This window comes from Platalea leucorodia (assembly GCF_965183815.1).
Source record: "Platalea leucorodia genome assembly, chromosome: 2".
Taxonomy (NCBI): Eukaryota; Metazoa; Chordata; class Aves; order Pelecaniformes; family Threskiornithidae; genus Platalea; species Platalea leucorodia.
Window position 1 is genome coordinate 113,857,638 of NC_138824.1, and position 19,335 is coordinate 113,876,972.

General features: G+C 37.6%; 1 protein-coding gene across 1 annotated transcript in view; it reads left to right on the forward strand.

The window, feature by feature from the left end:
- CADM2 (cell adhesion molecule 2) overlaps positions 1–19,335 on the forward strand; it is a gene marked incomplete at both ends in the record, with an annotated part of 665,566 nt that overhangs the window by 472,137 nt on the left and 174,094 nt on the right. Inside the window, one exon of the mRNA XM_082337960.1 lies at positions 15,070–15,219. Coding sequence (XP_082194086.1) covers positions 15,070–15,219 — 150 coding nt within the window. The remainder of the gene's footprint in view (positions 1–15,069; positions 15,220–19,335) is intronic.

The window sequence follows — 19,335 nt, forward strand, 5'->3', positions numbered from 1 at the left end:
CGAGCTTTTGCCAGGAGTATTTGTAAATAAGGCTAAGCGCTTCAGTGGTGGTGCAGTCTGGGGATTCCTGAATACTCTTTGAGGTTACAGACGTTCAAAGAACAGCACTACTTGGAGCTGACTTGCATAGCTGCCTCTTCTGCTGTCTTTTAACATCTCTCTTGGATGAAATTTCAGAAAGTGGCGAAACAAAGATAAAAGTGGAAGGATTTTAAACCTCGATTGTGTTCTGCTCAGATGGAAAGAGTGATTGAACAGAGAGCGTAGATAAACAGACAGACAAAAATAATGCCCTTGCCAGATGGGTTACCTGCATGTTGGACTTCAAAGTCCATTATCTATTTTAAGGATGAAGGAAAACTGTATTTCTGGAGAGATGCAAGAATATTTTCTCTTATAATGACTCAATAGCTGGAAAGCCTGAGAGAGCATTTTTTCCAATAGATTTTAAATGTTTGAGAGGTGGGAGCAAGGAAATGATGAAAGGGGTTGTGGCAAAATGAGGAGGAAAAAAAAATGAATCAAATCTACTGATTTAATTGCATTTTTTTCTTGGTTGCGTAATTCTCTTTCAGTGGAATGTTTAATTTAGAAAAATGAAAACCAAAGTATTTTGATTTTTCTGAACAAAAATGGTTTGCCTTTAAAAGTTAGGGAAAAATTAATATTTCTAATGTTTTCAGTCCATCTCTACTTTTCTTCTAGCCAAAATTATTTTCTCAATTATTTCTGAATTTCTAGTAGTTTCAGTCTTCCTTAAACATTACATTTTTCCAACAAATTTACTATTTTCCAAAATATCTTCACCCAATATTAAGATTATATGCTTTCATCTATCCCTAGAGTATTTAAAGCCAAGATTTAAATAGGGTAGAGTTGTGGGAAAGGCTATGATTAGGCTATGGAAGTATCTGCGAGATCAGCACAGGTTCTGCAAGCAGATCAGCTGGGTATCTGACTTGAATGGAGGGGTAATACAAGTAGCCTTTGGAGAGACACTCACCCGAGCCAATGCTAAGCACTACCAAGTTGTAAGGAAACATAAGTAACGTGAGTTCAGCATGTAGAATCCAGCAACGGTTGCAAATGTCCGGTGCACAGTTTGACCAGGCAGTGACAGCTGTTAACACTTAATAGCTTACACAAATTCTTAATTCACAGAAAAGATGAAACATACAGGATTAAAGAGATAACCTGTGGATCTGATTTAGGAGGTCTGTGGAAAGGATTCATTTACTGCTTTGGTACATTAGCTGTTGTTTGTTATGTGCTCCATATTGAAGCTCTGTATACGAATATTTGTAGTTATCAGTTCTGGAAGAACAACTTGTACAAAATGATGTGGCAACCTAGCTTTCTTCCCTTCCTGTTAAAAAAAACAAAACCAAAAAAAAACTCAACAAAAAAACCAAACCAAAAAACACCAACAAAAAACTACCCCAAAGAAACAAAAAAAACCCAACACCAAAGCCTGCATTATTCTAGATGGGCTGAATCTTCACACTAATCCTAAAGAGTCTAAGTACCTGTGCAACATTTTTCAGAACACTTGCTCCCGTCTGGTACCTCAGTCTAGGATTGGGTGAGTGATTTTGTCTTCTTGTGAACATTTCTGAATATGATCCTAATTTTCTTATTTCTTAGCTGTTTGTCTTTCAACTGTTCTTGTTGCAAGGAGAGAGACAGACATCAGCTCATCTTGGTTATCACCTTTCAAATGGCATCCCAGGAAGATAAAGTGCTTTTGTGACCTTTTAATAACTAACTTTCTGGACATTGTTGAGGTTACGTATCTATGTAATGGCCTCAAGCTGCGCCAGGGGAGGTTTAGGTTGGCTGTTAGGAAAAACTTCTTCACCAAAAGGGCAGTCAGGCACTGGAACAGGCTGCCCAGGGAAGTGGTTGAGTCCCCATCCCTGAAGGTATTTAAAAGACAGGTAGACATGGTGCTCGAGGACATGGTTTAGTGGCGGACTTGGCAGTGCTAGGTTATGGTTGGACTAGATGATCTTAAGGGTCTTTTCCAACCTTGACGATTCTATGATTCTATGTCCTCTTTCTAGGAATACCTTCCTTGAGAAGGATTAGATTCCCTTATTTATAATTGTTGCAGAACTGTGATTGACAATTTCATATTCTTCCCTACCCCACTCATTTACCTGTGAAACTGCTTCTGGATGGAATGTGCTTGAAAGAGGATTATCAATGTATTGCAGTAAACGTTGGGCATTTCTTCAGGGCACCTTTCATAGTATTTACTTTCTAGATAACTGGAAAGATTTGTTGTTAAGAGTATTAAAATATGTAATTATAGACCCACATTGATCTCATTTTAAGTAATTTTTGGTTTCGTGTTCTCTTAAATAAAAAGAACTTGTGTGCTTAAATAAAAAGAACATGTGCACTTTAAAGAGGAGGCATGGTTTGTATTATGTTCAGATAAACATGTAAGCTTTTGAATGCTTATCAGTATTTTCTGGATATTTAGAGTGTACAGAACTAGAAAGAAAATCTCTCATACAAAATATTCATTCAGGCCTTGTGACCATTTCCACAAAGCGGAACCGTGCTGTGTGAGGCTGGAGTACATCAGAACACTTGTGTTCTTTTTTTGATTTCTTTGTTGTTGTTGTTTGGTTGGGGATTTTTGCACTTGTTGAAGTGCAGTGGACTTTAAGAGGGTAAATGGCTGGGTCATTCCATCACAGTGCCAAACATCTGTGGCTTGCAATGAGTTATCAGATGGAGACAGGACAGAAAATGTGTGAAAATTTTTTGCTTTAGATTGCATTTCGTTGCAGTCAGTTTTAGAATCTTTATGAGTATTTGCTAAAGGATCATTTCTATTAATACATTGTATTCAAATTACATTGACAGTATATTTTAAATTATATTTTATCATTGCTAAACATCTGCATGATAGTTGTTTGATGTGATGTACAAAGAACTCACAATGTAAGTCAGATAGCACATGTAGCTGCATGCTTTACTTTTAAATTGACATATAGGTGTAAGTCTTCCCATGGTGTTTAGGCTCAGATAGTTTTCCTATTCTCCTGTTGCACATCAGAATGATGTTGGTGTCAAAGCTTTTTTGGCACACATGCTACAGAATTGCTGGCTCACTGATGAGATGCTGGTTGTGGACACCCTGGTTCTGTCACAGTCATCTTAGAAAAATCAGCAATGTTAAGTTCTCCTCTTCCTTTCGTAGCCATTTGGGTAAACTGTTAAGCTTTGTGTGCACGTAACTAGAGTCAGATCTTTTGCTTGCAATTCCTGATTATTCCTTTTACCTGGCTTTTATTCTGTGGAGATTTTCCACAGTGAAAAAGAGGAGTATCCAAAGCAGAGTATTTTATACTTTTAACTGATTATTTATTGTAGGTAAGCAATTAATCAGAAGACTGAAAGCAGTGTTCAGGCAGAGTGCTGCCTCCAGATTGTACATTGCAGTGCGGTGGTCAATTTTTGAGGGCCTCAAATCACAGTATTAAGATAGCAGTCTGGAGAAGCGATGTATTAACCACTCCTGATACTGAACTAAAATACAAAACTGTGACATAGCAAATAGGACAGGGAGGTGATTCGAGACAGCCAGCATGGCTTCACCGAGGGCAAGTCCTGCCTGACCAGCCTAGTGGCCTTCTATGATGGAGTGACTACATCAGTGGACAAGTGAAGAGCTACAGATGTCATCTGTCTGGACTTCTGTAAGGCCTTTGACACGGTCCCCCACAACGTCCTTCTCTCTAAACTGGAGAGATATGGATTTGATGGGTGGACTGTTCGGTGGATGAAGAATTGGTTGGATGGCTGCATCTAAAGAGTTGCAGTCAATGGCTCAATGTCCAGATGGAGATCGGTGATGAGTGGTGTCCCTCAGGGATTCGTGTTGGGACCAATGCTGTTTAATGTCTTCATCAATGACATAGACAGTGGGATTGAATGCACCCTCAGCAATTTTGCAGATGACACCAAGCTGACTGGTGTGGTTGGCACACCTGAGGGACGGGATGCAATCCAGAGGGACCTGGACAAGCTCGAGAAGTGGGTCTGTGTGAACCTCATGAGGTTCAACAAGGCCACGTGCAAGGTCCTGCACCTGGGTCGGGGCAACCCCTGGTATCATTACAGGCTGGGCGATGAAGGGATGGAGAGCAGCCCTGCGGAGGAGGACTTGGGGGTACTGATAGATGAAAAGCTAGACATGAGCCAGCAATGTGTTCTCACAGCCCAGAAAGCCAACCATATCCTGGGCTGCATCAGAAGAAGCATGGCCAGCAGGTCGAGGGAGGTGATTCTGCCCCTCTGGACCTGCTCTGGTGAGACCCCACTTGGAGTACTGCGTCCAGCTCTGGAGTTCTTAGCACAGGAAAGACATGGACCTGTCGGAACAGGCCCAGAGGAGGGCCACAAAAATAATCAGAGGGATGGAACACACCTCCTATGAAGAAAAGCTGAGAGCATTGGGGTTGTTCAGCCTGGAGAAAAGAAGGCTCCAGGGAGACCTTATTGTGGCCTTTCAGTCATTAAACGGGGCTTATAAGAAAGATGGGGACAAACTTTTTAGCAGGGCCAATAGCGATAGGACAAGGGGTAATGGTTTTAAACTAAAAGAAGGTAGATTGAGGCTAGACATGAGGAAGAAATTTTTTACAATGAGGGTGGTGAAATACTGAAACAAGTTGCCCAGAAAGGTGGTAGATGCCCCATCCCTAGATACATTCAGGGTCAGGTTGGATGGGGCTCTGAGCAACCTGATCTAGTTGAAGATGTCTGTGTTCTTCACAGACATCTAGGGTTGGACCAGATCACCTTTAAAGGTCCCTTCCAACCCAAACTATTCTATGAAATACAAGCAGTATAGGCTGACTGGCTACTGTTTTACCTGTATGATGTTTTTTTGAGGAAGGCCTACATTGGGAGAGATAGGAGCTTTCCTCTGTTCTGTGCAAAAGTCACTTTTTTTGAGGTGGGTTAATATTGCTTGAGTGTCATGTATATTTCTATTGGAAATAAATTTTATAAGTTAAATTTCTTATCTATGTTAGTTTCATTACTTACTGTAGAAACATCATCATTGGCTTATGATCTTACCATGTTTACGTTGATGTACTTTACATTTCCAAATATGAATTTCACTTTGTCCTTAAACCCCCTAAATATTCTTCAATTTCTGAAAAACTCAGAGCCCTATCTTCAGATCTATCACTAAGTCACCTTTGTCCTAAGCCTGCCTCTAAGCAGTAGCACACATTCATGCAAAGACAACATCAAAACCCTCAGCTATACTGCCTGCTTCTGCACCTCCCAGAACGCTGTGTGGTGTGCTTGATGGTCAGTCCTTAAAAGTCTGCTAAATCATCTGTTTACAGCTCTTCAATTTTATTTTAAGATTACATGTCCAAAACTTCACTGCATTTGTTACTCAGATGAGAAGATTGAACACAGATATAATTGTAACTGAGAGTACTTTCAGTAGCATGAATACCCAAGTACATAACCGATAGTAGTGCCTGATATATTGACTTAAACCAATGGAGGTTCTAGACTGACTTTCATATGAGGTGATCTACCTTACTTTTTTTGGTTGTGTTAACTGCAAGAAGTACCAGTTAGTTTGATGAAATGCTTGGATTTGGGGGAGAAGAAAGCACACAGTATGTTCTAACTTTGTAGCAAGAGGTAGATTTGATAGGGTTGTACGTGTATGTATATTTGTCTCCACCATAGCTTTGTGTATTTCTTCCATTATCCTATTATCTGGCTTCTATATAATTTTTTTGTGTGTTTTCTTCTTGGAGTACTGATGTGAAGTAAGAAAATGCCATTATTCTCATTTTACAGACTAGGAATGGAAATGTGGTGACTATGAGGCCCAGATCCTCAAAGAAATGAAAGTGCCCAATTCCTTATTCTTCATGTTAGAATTTGGTACCTTTCTGCTTTTAGAGAAAAAGGGCTTTACAGTTTGTTGAGGCACAAAGAATTGAGCATAGCACTTTAAAGTGGAAAGTGACAGAAAGCTTTAAACCCTATTTGCACTTATGAGAAACAGAAAATTCAGCAGTCTGTTACCGCAGTTATGGGAAGATGAAGTTCACTTTAATCATTTTTGCGTTTGTAACTTCCATTGGGAATTTAGAGTGATGGAGGGGAATGCCTTTTCCCCCTTTATAAATAAACAAATAAATAAATAAATAAAACCACTGGATACTCTTCTCCATTCACAAGCAAATAATATCATGGTGATAGTCTGAAAAGAGTAAAAAATAGTCATTTATGTGAGGTTCCTAGGAAATAGCACCGTTTATGTGTACTTTTTATTCCATTGTCTCTCTCACACTTTTTCCAATTTATCTGTATGGAATAATTATCCTTCAATATGCAGCTTTCTCAAATTTATATCTGCAATCTCTTTCGCTGAAATATAGTCCGAATCAATTATATCTTGAGTTAGCTGCTGTTGTAGAAACATACACCTGAAACACAGGGAGTGAAGGAAGGAACAAAGGCTTTCTCCTTCTCTGTTACTGCTGTCTAACATAAATTCTATAGTCTGAAATCAGCAGCTGTACCGGTATGCTCTTGTCCTTTGGATTATTTTAGTAATTGCTTAAACATTTAAAAAAGCCCAGTGACCTTGAATGCACAGTTTGGGGGTAACAGTTATTTTGTGAGTTATTTCTTTTCTCTCTCCTAAAACTGTCATTCTGTAGTAAGTTTCTCTAGTGTTCTCATTAACTTCAATTTTCTCTGCAAGTGGTTTTGTTACTGGAGCATGTAATAGTTACCAGAGCACACAATCTTTTTTTTTTCTTTGTTTTGTTTCTTTTTTAAACAATGTTTCTTCAGTGAGCAAACAACTTACAGGACATTCTCTGTGGGGATCAACTCTAAAAAGTATATGCTATCCAGATATGGGACTAAATTATTGCCATTTAAGACAGCAAGTTAGGAAAGGCCAATCGACCCAAAGACTCTCTGTGTATCAAATTATGCTAAGGCAAATTTATCTTTCTTTAAAAATGCTGTATGAATACAGTTTAGCATGCAGGCTACGTTGTCGTCTTGTCTTTTAAAATAAAGCAAGGCAGGCAGCTATGTATTGGGAGTTAAACTATCTTCTTTAATCTGTAGTCAATATTTTACCATACTCTTAAGACTGTTCTTAGAAATGAAATAAGATAATAGGGCCAACAACTTCTGTAGTTTCCTCCTTCAAAATTTCTAGGACACTAAACTTCTATACAGTATCTGTGCTGAAAAAATAGAAGAGGAGATTCATTCCTATTGAAAAGTTAGAGGAAATACTGCTCCACACCCATTTTATGGCTTTCTGATATACAGTGACACGAGTAGGCAAAGCTTGCTGCACTGATACTGTGAAACTCTCTTAGTTTATAACATAACTGTTTCCCACAAAAACAGACCTCTGCAGAAACAAAAGTGAAAAGAGGATTATGTCTTCTCGGTGCTCACAGCCACCAAGTTATATTTATAATTAGCCTGGTAAATTGATTAGAATATATAACCTATGCATCAAATGGAAGTGTTGAAATCATTAAAGAGCTTTCATTTTAATTGCAAGAAGTACAAAAAAACCCCAAACATAAACAAGTAAACATGAGATGAACTGACAAGATGAATGTTTCCAAACTGGACCAAGTAACGATAATTATTCTGCATAGTCTTGTCTCATACTGAGATAAAAATCAGTTTTAAAATCTGTAAAAGCAGTTGAGCCATGATTTCTGGGGGGGGGGGGGGGGGGGGGAAGCCTTTCTTGACTGAAAACAGCTTGTAGCTAATGAGATATGAGCCTGTCAATTCTACTGGAAAGCAATATTGGTCCTCCACAAAGCATTGCAAAAACAACCTGTGATAGAATATACTTAACTACAGCTCCATCTATAATCTGAAATAATTTTGCTAACAAAGCTCCCTAAAATGAGCAGACGGACTGGGATACAGCATAGTGACAGTGATATCTAGATGCTACCGCCTTTTTGCAATAGCTTCATTGCTTATTGTAATTTATCTTTGTATAACCTTGTAGTGTTTTCCAATGAGACTTCTTGCTTCCTCTTCAGATACAAGGGAATTGTAATGTAGGCCATCAGTACTTTTTTTTTTTTCCTTCGTTCTTTCTTTGTTAGTATATTCCAGACAGACAGTACAATTGTTTGATTTGCCTCAAGGTTTGATCATGGAACAGAACGTAATTGCATATACTGTAGTGGATATATACGTGTCTGATTGACCCGCCCTGCCAGTGGAGGGTAGAAGTGTCATTGCCAACCATTTTTGTGAAGAAAGCAAGCAAGCTGGATGGATAGCCCTGTCTGTAGAATGGTGATCGTCTGAGTTACATTCATTATCTCGATCATACCTGTCAATTCCCTCAGTCAATAGTAAAGTAGGAAGTAAATTGCACTGAACTTACATAAAAAGCTGTGTTCAGAAGAGTATTTATTATTTACATGTTTTGCATTTTCTAGATCTTTATAAAAAAAAAAATGGTCCTTTAATACTTACTAAGTAGCATTTGAGGGGGGATTTCTCTTTAGTGAAAATTAAAATTCATGTGAAAGATATAACTTTAATCCCCCCTCCCCTACCCTATTTTACCTTCTTACTCCCCCATCTTACACTCCTACCTTCTGTTTCTTTAGCTACACGGGGATAACCATATTCCTGGTGTTGATCAGCCTCATGCTTTTTTCTGCATTCGCTAAAAGCTGACAGGCAGCAAAAGCCTGGAGTGCATGTGGGTGTGTACTTTCAAGAGAGCCCTGGCCTTTGCAAGCCCAGTGTCCCATCATCATCATGTAATCCCATATGGTAGTTTTTCTCCCGGTGCATCCCTTAAAGCAAGTCTCAGTATCTGCCCTTGGTACAAGTACCAAACCTGGGCGTCTTTTCCATACCTGCACCCTGAAATAAGGAATTACTGGTGCTGTTGTATAATGTACTGCTAAGATTTCTGGAGTGGAGTGTAGCATCCTGGCTGCTCGTGTTCAAGGAAGAGAAGGGCTGCCAAGTTGTTCCAGGAATGGAGGGGCCATCCAGTGGGAGGCAAATAAAACACCTTGGTTTGTTCAGCTGGCACAGTGCAGCCTGAAGGTGATGTATCTGGGAAGTGCTTAAAGCACTGCTCATCAGTGCAGGAAGTGCTTGGAGGTTTTCCACTGGATGTTGAAATTTAACGTATAATCAATTATTATCAAGTCATATGCTATATTCTTTATTCCTCTCTGCTCACGCATACTGACCATGCAGGAGTTTTGCTGGAGTAAAGAACAATTTAGTTCAGTATTGTTTGTTATTTGTATGAGTGCGGTTTTGTTACTGCCATCATCATTTTTGGTTTTCAGCAAGGTAAATTAAGTATGATGCAAGAATTTTTGTATGTGACATTGGTGAGTCCAGTTCAGAAACTGAAGAGATTTAGGTAGACTTGGATTCGTTACTAAAATCTGGAAGTAGTCTTAAAATTCTTGGAAATCCACTGTCTTTTTTATTTTACTTCTTGATGGTGTCCAAAATTTGTGCATCAAATAAAAAAAAAAAAAATCCACAAATAAAGACATTTATATTTTTAAAATTAACTTGAGTATTACAAGGACTTGTACCCAAAGAAGGAAGCTAAGTTTAGATGGGGAGAATAGAAATTATCTCAAATCATTTGTGGAATGAGCATAGAAGTGTTGTTTAACAGTATATATGCACAAACCAGAAGATACATGTGATTTGAACAATGTATGTGACAAAATAATATAACTTTTCATCTATAAACTCAAATGGAGGCATTATAAAGTTTATTTTATCACTGTTTCAAGTCCCTGTTCCCCATAAGTACATTCCTCTGTCTCATAGCAGCAGCAGTATGGACTGAAATCAGATGAGAGGAAGTGGAAGCACATAAATAAAAAATAAAAAATATTTTTATATTTTTTAATCCTTTTTGAGCCAAATCTTTTTACAAGTTTAATAAGCATCATTATTTCTTTTGTTTAGATTGGTTAGCAAAACATAGATTAAATGTATTGCCTGAGGTCAGGTAAGAAGTCAATAGTAGATTTAGGAATACTTTTCAAATATTTTAGTTTCATGGGGTTATGTCTCACTGATGTTACCAGCATGAAAGGAAATATAAACATTAGTTTGTACTTAAATTTTCTGCCTTAATAGAAACTTCTGTTATGCTCTGTTTTAAAACAAATCTTCGTTAGGAATGACTTTATTTTCAATATGTTTTTGAATATAAGTGAATATTTGAATAATTTAATATTTTCATGACTTTTTCAATTACAGTTATGTCTAGAAAAAGGTAACCATAATCTTTAAAATATTTTTGACTACTGTAAGGCCTTTGACTTGAAATAGCATGACATCTTGAGTAATAAACCAGACATTCAAAACCAACCTTACAAGCATTAAACAGATTAGAACTGTTTGAAAAGACAGGGTGAAAGTGTAATGATAAACAAGAACTCACCACTGAACAGTCACGTTTCTGTGCATTTGTCCGCTTAGGAAAAGCGGTTGGTACTGTACTATTGGGATGGTTTTCAGAGTTGGTTTTTAGAAACACTCTGGGAAACACAATTGTTGCCAGCAGTATTTGTGGTGCCACAAAGACTGTGGGTATATGAAATAATGAAGAGCACAGGTCACTGGGCTCAAAGAAACATGTTTCAGTGCAGTGAAACATAGGGACGTACACCTAAGAGCTACAGGAGGAGAACTGGGATGGGGGTTGTCTTTGGAGTGGTATCTGAGGAAAAACACCAGCATCATGGTAGACCATCAGTCAAACTTGGGTCTCCCTCCATCTGACCCTGTGGCCAAGGGGACTCATTTAGGTGTGCAAACAATAATATGAAGTGCTGGTAGAGAAGTGGCATCACCTTTGTAGTTTTTCCTTCTGCAACTGCTACAATGGCGTTTCCAGGTCTGGGCTGCACACTTCAGAAAAAAGATGACAAGTTGAAGAGGGCACAGAGAAGAGACAAAGACTAATTAAAGGATTAGAAAAACATGATTTCTACAGAAGGACTTAGGAGCTCAATTTATTTAGATTTTCAAAGAGAAGATTAACGGATGATATGATCACAGTCTCTAAGTACCTACAAAAGAAAGAGAAATCTGATAATAGAGGGCTCTTCAGAGCAGGGAAAAAGATATAACAAGAGCCAGTGGATGCTAGGTGCTGCAGTGAGACAAATTCAGAAAGGGAATAAAATCCTGTTTTCTTGTTTAAACAATGATGACCGTTGCTCTCTAAAATAAGTTACCGAAGGTGCCACTAAGTTTTCCATTACTGGACTTCTTAAGGCGTAATGCTTTTGTTAGAGGACATTGTCTTGTTCAATCTCTGCTCCCAGAGTTAAAGAAGAAATTAAGACAAGAATGTTTAATAATTCTATTAAGAACCATTCATACTAAAGGACCACAGTGGTAGCATCCAGTTGTTGAAATGATGATGAAAACTGTTTCTTTTAACTGCTGGACTCAATCTGGCAGTGTCTTTAGGCTTGCTTTCTTATTGAAGGCTCATCACCAAGGCTTGACTTAATGGGACCATTCACATGGGTCACTCCCAGCATTGAGTATGCTGGTTCTATAAATGCTTTTTTGCAGTGGTGGTAAGTTATCCCAGGTGTAAGGCTGTTCTCCAAAGCAAGTACCTCAGGGAGCGATGATGTGATTCCAGTCAGTGGCATCCAGCCTTGGTTCACTGCTGCAGCGGGAGGCTGCTGCCCCCCCAGCTCAATGGTAGTACCTAGAGCTGGCTGAGGACACCTTGTCTGCATCACCGATGGCCTGGGTTCTCCATTGCACTGAGCGTTTGCATGGGCTGGCAGCTTCACTGCCATGCTTCCTAGCCACATGCTACCTACCTATTTAACAGAAACAAGGCCTCTCCTGCAAAATACTGTCAGTCCCCCCCAGGACCAGTTCTAATCTTTAGTGGCATAAAACCACTTCTTTGACACTTATAACGCTGTGTTAAATGGCACGACGTTGATGCTTTCTGTAATGTTCTGGTATAGGCTTTTGCAACCTTCTCCAGTCCTTCTAGCTCCAAAGTTCCTACTTCAATAACCCAAGTTAGATGCTGATACAAACAATAAAGTAAATCTCAGATTTTCTGTGTCTTAGTTTTCCCATCACTTACTAATAATTTTGGTCTTTATTAAGAGGTGTGCAGTATCCATTCTTTTGGTCTTGCTTTGTCTATTTTTGTCTGTTCCGCACAGGCTCCTTTCTTTCCACTTGGGCTAGTTTCCAGATTAAATGGCTCGTTTTTTCTGTACCTCTTTCTCCATTCCAAGCTTCCTATGAAGCTATGTGCATCTTCTCCAGATCCACACAGCTTCTGTATTGGTAAGGGATAGGATGAATGCTTTGGTTTCACTTTTATATGCTAGATTAATTCTTGTTTTCAAAACGTCAGCACGCAGTAGAGTGGCCAGAGAAAATAAAGTTCTTCTGGCATCTTTCAGATCACGGCATTTAGAATTTTCATTTAAATGGTTGCTCAGAAAAGTTTACCTACTAACCACTCTTCTGGTCAAACAAGTCTTATGATTTGACAATCATTAGCAATTGATAGACTGCATATACACTGATACCTTCATGATAAGAACTATACTATCAGAAAGAGAAGAGAGGGTAATTCTGGGGAGATCTCCCAAATCATGTTAATAGGGTCCTAAATCATTACTGCAATTGTTATTACACTATCTTCTGTTCCTAGTCTTTAATGTAAATGACAGATTTCACTGTGCTAATCTCTGGCACTAGGTTCTATTTAATGCTTCTTGTATGCAGAAAATATTTTAGCCCACATAGCCTTTTATCCACAACTCATACTTTAGAAGGTTATTTCTTTGGTAAGATGCCTGTAATTTAGTGGAAGTAATAACAGGCTGTGTGCATTTTTCTGGATTTTTAAAATTCTAATTTAAGCGATAAGCAATTTATGCAATATCTTGAGGTTCCTTGACACATTGGAATTGAAAGAAGAGAAATGGAAGGAAATGACAAATCTTTTCTGTTTTCTTTTTTTTTCCCCATCCTTGTTTATGATTTTTCACTCATCAAGTATTTCTCAACATGTGGTTTTCAAGAAGCAGGGTTTGATTAATGAAGTGTCAGATACAGAGGATGTCATGAGAATTTTGGCATTTATTGTTTGCAGCATTTAAATTAGCCATGGTGTTTTCAATATTCCTTATTTTTATTTACTGTATCTCTGTTATCCTGTTGATAGTAAATACCCTCTTATAGTAAATATCAGTACATAGTAAGTTTTGATCTCTAGACATCTGCAGGAAGTTGATATTTATACAAAATTATACCAGTTATTCACATTTGCATTTCGATGGAAATCCTTTATTTATTTATTTATTTATTTATTTTAAACCAAGACAGTGGAGAGTGTTAGACTACCTAAACACTAATGGTTTCAGTGATGTAGATGCTTCTGTACCAGCCCTAAAACCATCAAAATTATTTTACATAGGGAAATAGCTAACAAAACCTGGCTAGAATTACATTTTTAGCAATATCAGCAGGTCAAATAGAAGTCAGTTGTTAATCTTTTATTTAGTAATTCCTTACTCTGGTCATCTGAAAACCTGTATATTAGATAATAGACTTCTATATTATCATGCCTTCCATATAGAAGGCATGCCTTAGTTTAACAACCAACTCTGATGAGAGCCACTAAAGCAGGATGTTTCTGTGAAGGTTTTATGCCAGATTTGTGATTCCATGTTGGTATAATTAGTGGATATTGTATATATAATTTCCTTGATGTACTTATGACATGTCTATGAGCTTGTTCACTCCTGTAGGACTGTAGAGAGATTTTTCACTTCTGACACATCCCACTTGAGTGTCACTCTTGGTATTATACTACTTATGCTAGCAGCTCTACCTGCCCTTAAGTGGTTCTTGTATTAATCGAACCTGTATAAAAGGAGGGGAAGAAAGAAGCATATATTTGGTTTAGACTGTTGGATTGTCTGTCTTTTGCATTGTATCCTTGAATAAAACAATATATCTCCCAGATAATGATGTGCCTTGCTTATTACTGAAGAACTTTTCTTTCCCCACCCATGTTAAAAATGACTTCCATGTTTTTACTGTGCTCCCTTGTTGTGATACTCTTTGTCAGAATGTGTTGTGCTGTTTGACAAGGTGCGTGCTGTTCTCACAGTACATAAACACTTTAGTCTAACTATGCCATTGAAAACGCTTGTGATTCAGGAACCTGGGTGATACTGCTCCTCTATTGTGTAGAGGTATTTGGAAATCTTCCCAGTGACTTTTCAGCAAGCACTTAATGTGATTCATAATGCTCTGGGATAGAATCACAGATGTGAAAGAGACCTACTACATCACCACTTCCATTTTCATATGAGATCAGGTTATATTCCCTCAACAGAAGATGCATCGAGTATTAGATTCACACTACATTTGCTCTCCGACAACTTTCCAAACCTGGCAGGAAAAACGTCGACCTGAGAGTTCTTTAAAAAGCATAGAAAAGAAACAGGGAGTCAATAGGAGTCAATAATTTTAAAATAGGGTGTCCCTCTATTTTAAAAATCCTGTGCAGATTTTTATGTTATGCTTTCAGTGATGTTTTCAACAGCCATTTAACTATATTATCCGTACTGAGACCTCTACGCAGGTATGTAGCACATGAGCCCTATGCGGAGGCATATCCTGGATGTATGGGTATGTCTGAGGAGATAAAATTGCAGAGTATTTCTTTGGAACTAATTAGCATGACTTTCAAGGGGGAAAAAAGAGGGCGAAAAATACCTATTTCTTAATTACTGTTTCTTGTATACAGAGAATATATTGTGAATATATTTTTTCCAATTTATTGTATTACCTTTCTTTGGTCAGAATAGATCCCACTGAATTCAGACTCTGTCACTGTGGGAAGTCGCTGCAATAAATTCAGTTCTACAACTTAAATCCTTTCTTTTTTTTCTCTTTCTCTCTTCCCTTCTCCATCCCTCCCCTCCCCTCCCTCCTCAGGCAGCCAAGGGCAGTTTCCACTTACACAGAACGTCACGGTTGTTGAAGGGGGAACAGCAAATTTGACCTGCAGGGTCGATCAAAATGATAACACCTCCCTCCAGTGGTCAAATCCAGCTCAACAGACACTGTACTTCGATGACAAGAAAGGTAAAATGTTTCCTGAACTCGTGGTTCTGCCTAATTTTTTCTAAGAAAGAAATATTTAAAACCATTTCCCTTTAATATTTTAATGTGAAAATATTTGCTAGGAATATATGTTTTCAGCTCTAATTATTATACAATCTTTTTTCAGGCGGGTTCACTGAAGTACGCTCTTGTGTATAAAATTGTATGTTATTATTAAAGGAAAAGAATAATATTTGAAAAGCTTATTGCAATCTAATTTGGAAAACATTGTTGCAGAATATCTTGGAAGAGCATTTATGGGTGTTGAGAGGCTGGTAAGGGAAGAAGTAATCCATAAACCTTGTGACTTGCTTTTATTAGAGTTTGTGTGTTTGTATGTATACATATATATTTTTTATATTTTTTTTTATATGTATGTATATAATCCCACTATTTGCTTCAAGCGTACTGTAGTTTTGTTTGGTTGTTAGTGCAATACGCAGTTGCTGTGGTAGGTGTTCTTACTGTAACAGCTAATAAAAATGCTCATTTTTAGTGCCCTGATTTTTCCAATTATACCATGCACAGATATTTTAATTTTAGTTAAATTAGAGGGGAAAAAAGACAGGAAAATGTCCATGCCTTACCAAAAGAAGGGCATTATCACTGGAGTAGGATATATTTCTAAGACGTTTATCTTAATCTGAAATGAAAAAGCATTACATTTTACATAATGGAATGTTAACATAAAGATTACATTAGATTCCGTAAAGAAATTAAAACTAAATTTATGAGGAATAAATTCATGACTTGGCTTCAGAAATGCAAAAGCTTTGGTGTTGATTTCAGTGGTACAGAAGTTCAACCGTATTTTATACTTAATTCTACTGCTTGAATTTATTCTGAAAGGTGCTACAAAGTCTAGAACATATTTTAACACGTGCAGTCATTCCTCTGCTTAAAATTAAAGATGTGCTGTCCAAATGCTTTGCTGAATGATTACAAGACTTTAGAACACCTTGCAGGTCTGAAAATGCTTTGTGGATCTATGCACTTCAATAAAAGTAGAGTCTAAAACCTGTTATTTTATACCTGCAGAAGCTATAATCGAAATACGGGGTTTTGCTATTAATATAATAGCTGAATAGAATCTCTTTATGGTGCTGAAGTGGTTCCTTTCTCTTTTATCTAATTTCCTGTAGTGTGTAATCATTTGATTTGCAATTTCTTTGAAATCATAAGTACCTTTTGAATGTAGTATTGAAGATGAGAGGTTTATAAGGTGCAAACTTTTGAGCTGTAAGTCTAGTCCTGTAACCTTTACTTATATAGACCCATTTATTTTAGCTGTAATCGTTAGTGATTTAGGATGGGTAAATAATGTCTGCAAAACTAAAAGCAGAGAGAACTTGTCTGTTGATAGAGCACATCAATACTCACAAAATCTATATCTTTTATAAAATAAGTGACATTTTAAAGGATGCTGAGAAGGACGTGGGAGGACTGCAAATAGATTAATTTGAACTTTGTAGCCATTTTGGTGTGAATTGAATTTTCTGTGTACTTTAGCTAAATCTGTACTTTTACAATGAATAATTGAAGTTTGCATTACTTTTTAATACAATGAATTGAAGCAACAGAATTTGAATGGCATGCAGCATAGTAAGTACTTAGAAGCAATTTATATTCCCCACAGGAAACGTGAGGAGCTGAAGTGTGTAAATTTAAAGGACCACACTCTTACTGAACTTTTAGCTTGTCCCAAGACTTTGAGGAATCCTTGATGATTCATTTTACGAAGGGATTACTGTACATCTATTAGACCAGAAAATGTCTTGATGGGGTCAAGAAAAACTTTAGGTCCTTCAATCAGAGATATTTAGTCTTTCTTATGCTGACAAAGCTTTGCATTCTGTGTGACATTTCCAGACGTGAGTATACCAAGGGTAGTGAACAGTGCATCCAAGTCCTACAAGGAAAACACTCTGCCATTTCTGAAAATGAAGTTACAGCTTGCGTTGGCGTTTTTTTCTGTGTGTATATGTATGTGTTCTTATAAGTAAGAAAGAGATGTTCTTTACGTGTTTTTGATTCCTGCGTTATTGAGCCAAAATGGTGAGAGATATTTATGGTTCTGATATGTTGGGGGTTTTCTCAGTAAATGATGGCAAGTGCAACTGTAAAGGCTTTCTCTCCCCACCCCCTCACCCCCCCCCTTTCCCACTTCTCCCAGCCAGGCATACAATTTGGCTATGAAAAGCAGCTTTCTACTAGATCCAGTCATTACATGTAATTTATTGTGAGCAGCGCCTCCACCAGAGTCTTTTCAAACCTGTCTCTTAAAGTTAGCCAAAACCAACCTTCAGATCTTACTTCTCCCTTCAGCACCATGAAAATGTCTGTTTAGTAGCTGTGTTTCTCAAACCCTGAAAATTCATGAAAACTATTGAGTAGGTGTAGAGTATAGTGGTGCAGGGTTAAGTTCTGTGTAGGAAACAGAACCTTAGAAGAGGAGCACCACGAGTAGCCTTTATATCTATCAGAGCTGAGCAACTGTGGATATTGCCACATTCAGAACTAAATCAAATTTGCATGCCTTTAACTTTACTTCCCTTGAGTAAGTTATTTTCTATACATGTGCTCATAAGAATGACAGACAAAGGAATGACAGTATATTTCTTTTATGTCTGGAAGCATTAAAAACATTCAGGAAACCTTTCTATTGATTGCTCTATATTTTAATAATTATGAGAGAGTCAGGTAGTAAACCAAAGGAAGCCAAGTAAGTATCAAAAACTGCAGCAGAAGACGAGCGAGATGACAGCTGTCAGCATATGGCAGAACAGGTGCCAAAACTAGAGCAGATTGTCCATGCAGTAAAAAGCCCTCTGCCGCTAGATTAGCCTTGGTGGGACGGCTTTCATGTTCACACTGCTTTCTCAAGCAGGTTGGTTCCCCTGTCTTGCAAAAACATTTTCTGACCAAAATAGAACTTCCCATGGGCCAGGAAAAAAAGAGTTGCTTGGTCAGATGGAGGGAATGTCTGCTTCCCAGTCCTGTGCCTTCCAAGAAGGGGGTTATTATTAGTCTCCGTTTTATTCAAAATGGATGGCATATACTGTGAAAATCATGTCCGTGTCATTTTGCTTTCTTCTGAACTGTGATGCAATCATGGACATTGAAGTTAGAAGTCGTATTCTTACTTTTTCTGTTTTAGATATTCTGAATAAGTATGGAAATACAATGAGCTAAATACACTAATACCAAAGCTGCATTGTTAACCTTATTCTTCTGGTTCTCCTCACATACTGCCATGGCCACATGTTTTTAAGTACAGATTTTACTCAGTTAGGAGGATTTTGTGACTGGTAAAGAATACTTCCTCCCCCACCGTCCTAACAATTTAATATTTATTTAATATTTATGAAGGAGAACAAGGACTATTTTTAACTTGAGATATTTTTGGCACCTAGCCTATAGAGTCTGTCAATGATATAGATAAAAAATGAGTAAAGTTTTGTTTCAGAAAAGGCAACGCTATAAATTTAGTGAATATAAAACCACAGTTCAGAGGTTGTTTCCAGGTCCTCATCACTTGAAGCAGTTGATTTGGTGTTTATTGTAAATTTAGGCCTAAAATGTGTTTGACTCATTGTGGTGATGGGAATTGGGGGAGGAAATAAATTCTATTTTCCTATAGGAAAATAAGTTATAGCTTTATTTTATTAGCTAAGCAAAGTAAAACAGTTGCTTCCTTCCAACTCTTATTTTGACACTCTAAAATATATTAAAGCTGGAACTAACTTTGTCTTCATTATTATTTTAACACACAGTAGCTAAAATATGTGAAAATACAAATGTTTGATCTTGCGGATTTGGTCTCATTGATGACCTGTCTCCTTCAGCATGCTGTCTCTTTGTTGTCCTTTCTGGTACTTCTTTTTTTCTGGTTCCTCTACCTTGTAGCTTCAAGGACATTGTGTATCAATTTGATTTTTAACTCTTCCTCTTTCATTTGAAGCATAAAAAACTTTACCTGACAATAAAAAAATAGATAGTCTGGTTGCATAAATGGATAAATGGTCTTAAATTTTAATAGGCTTAACAGCCTTACCAAGACCCCCCTCGGTTTCCCACCCCCCAGACAGAATTTTAAAG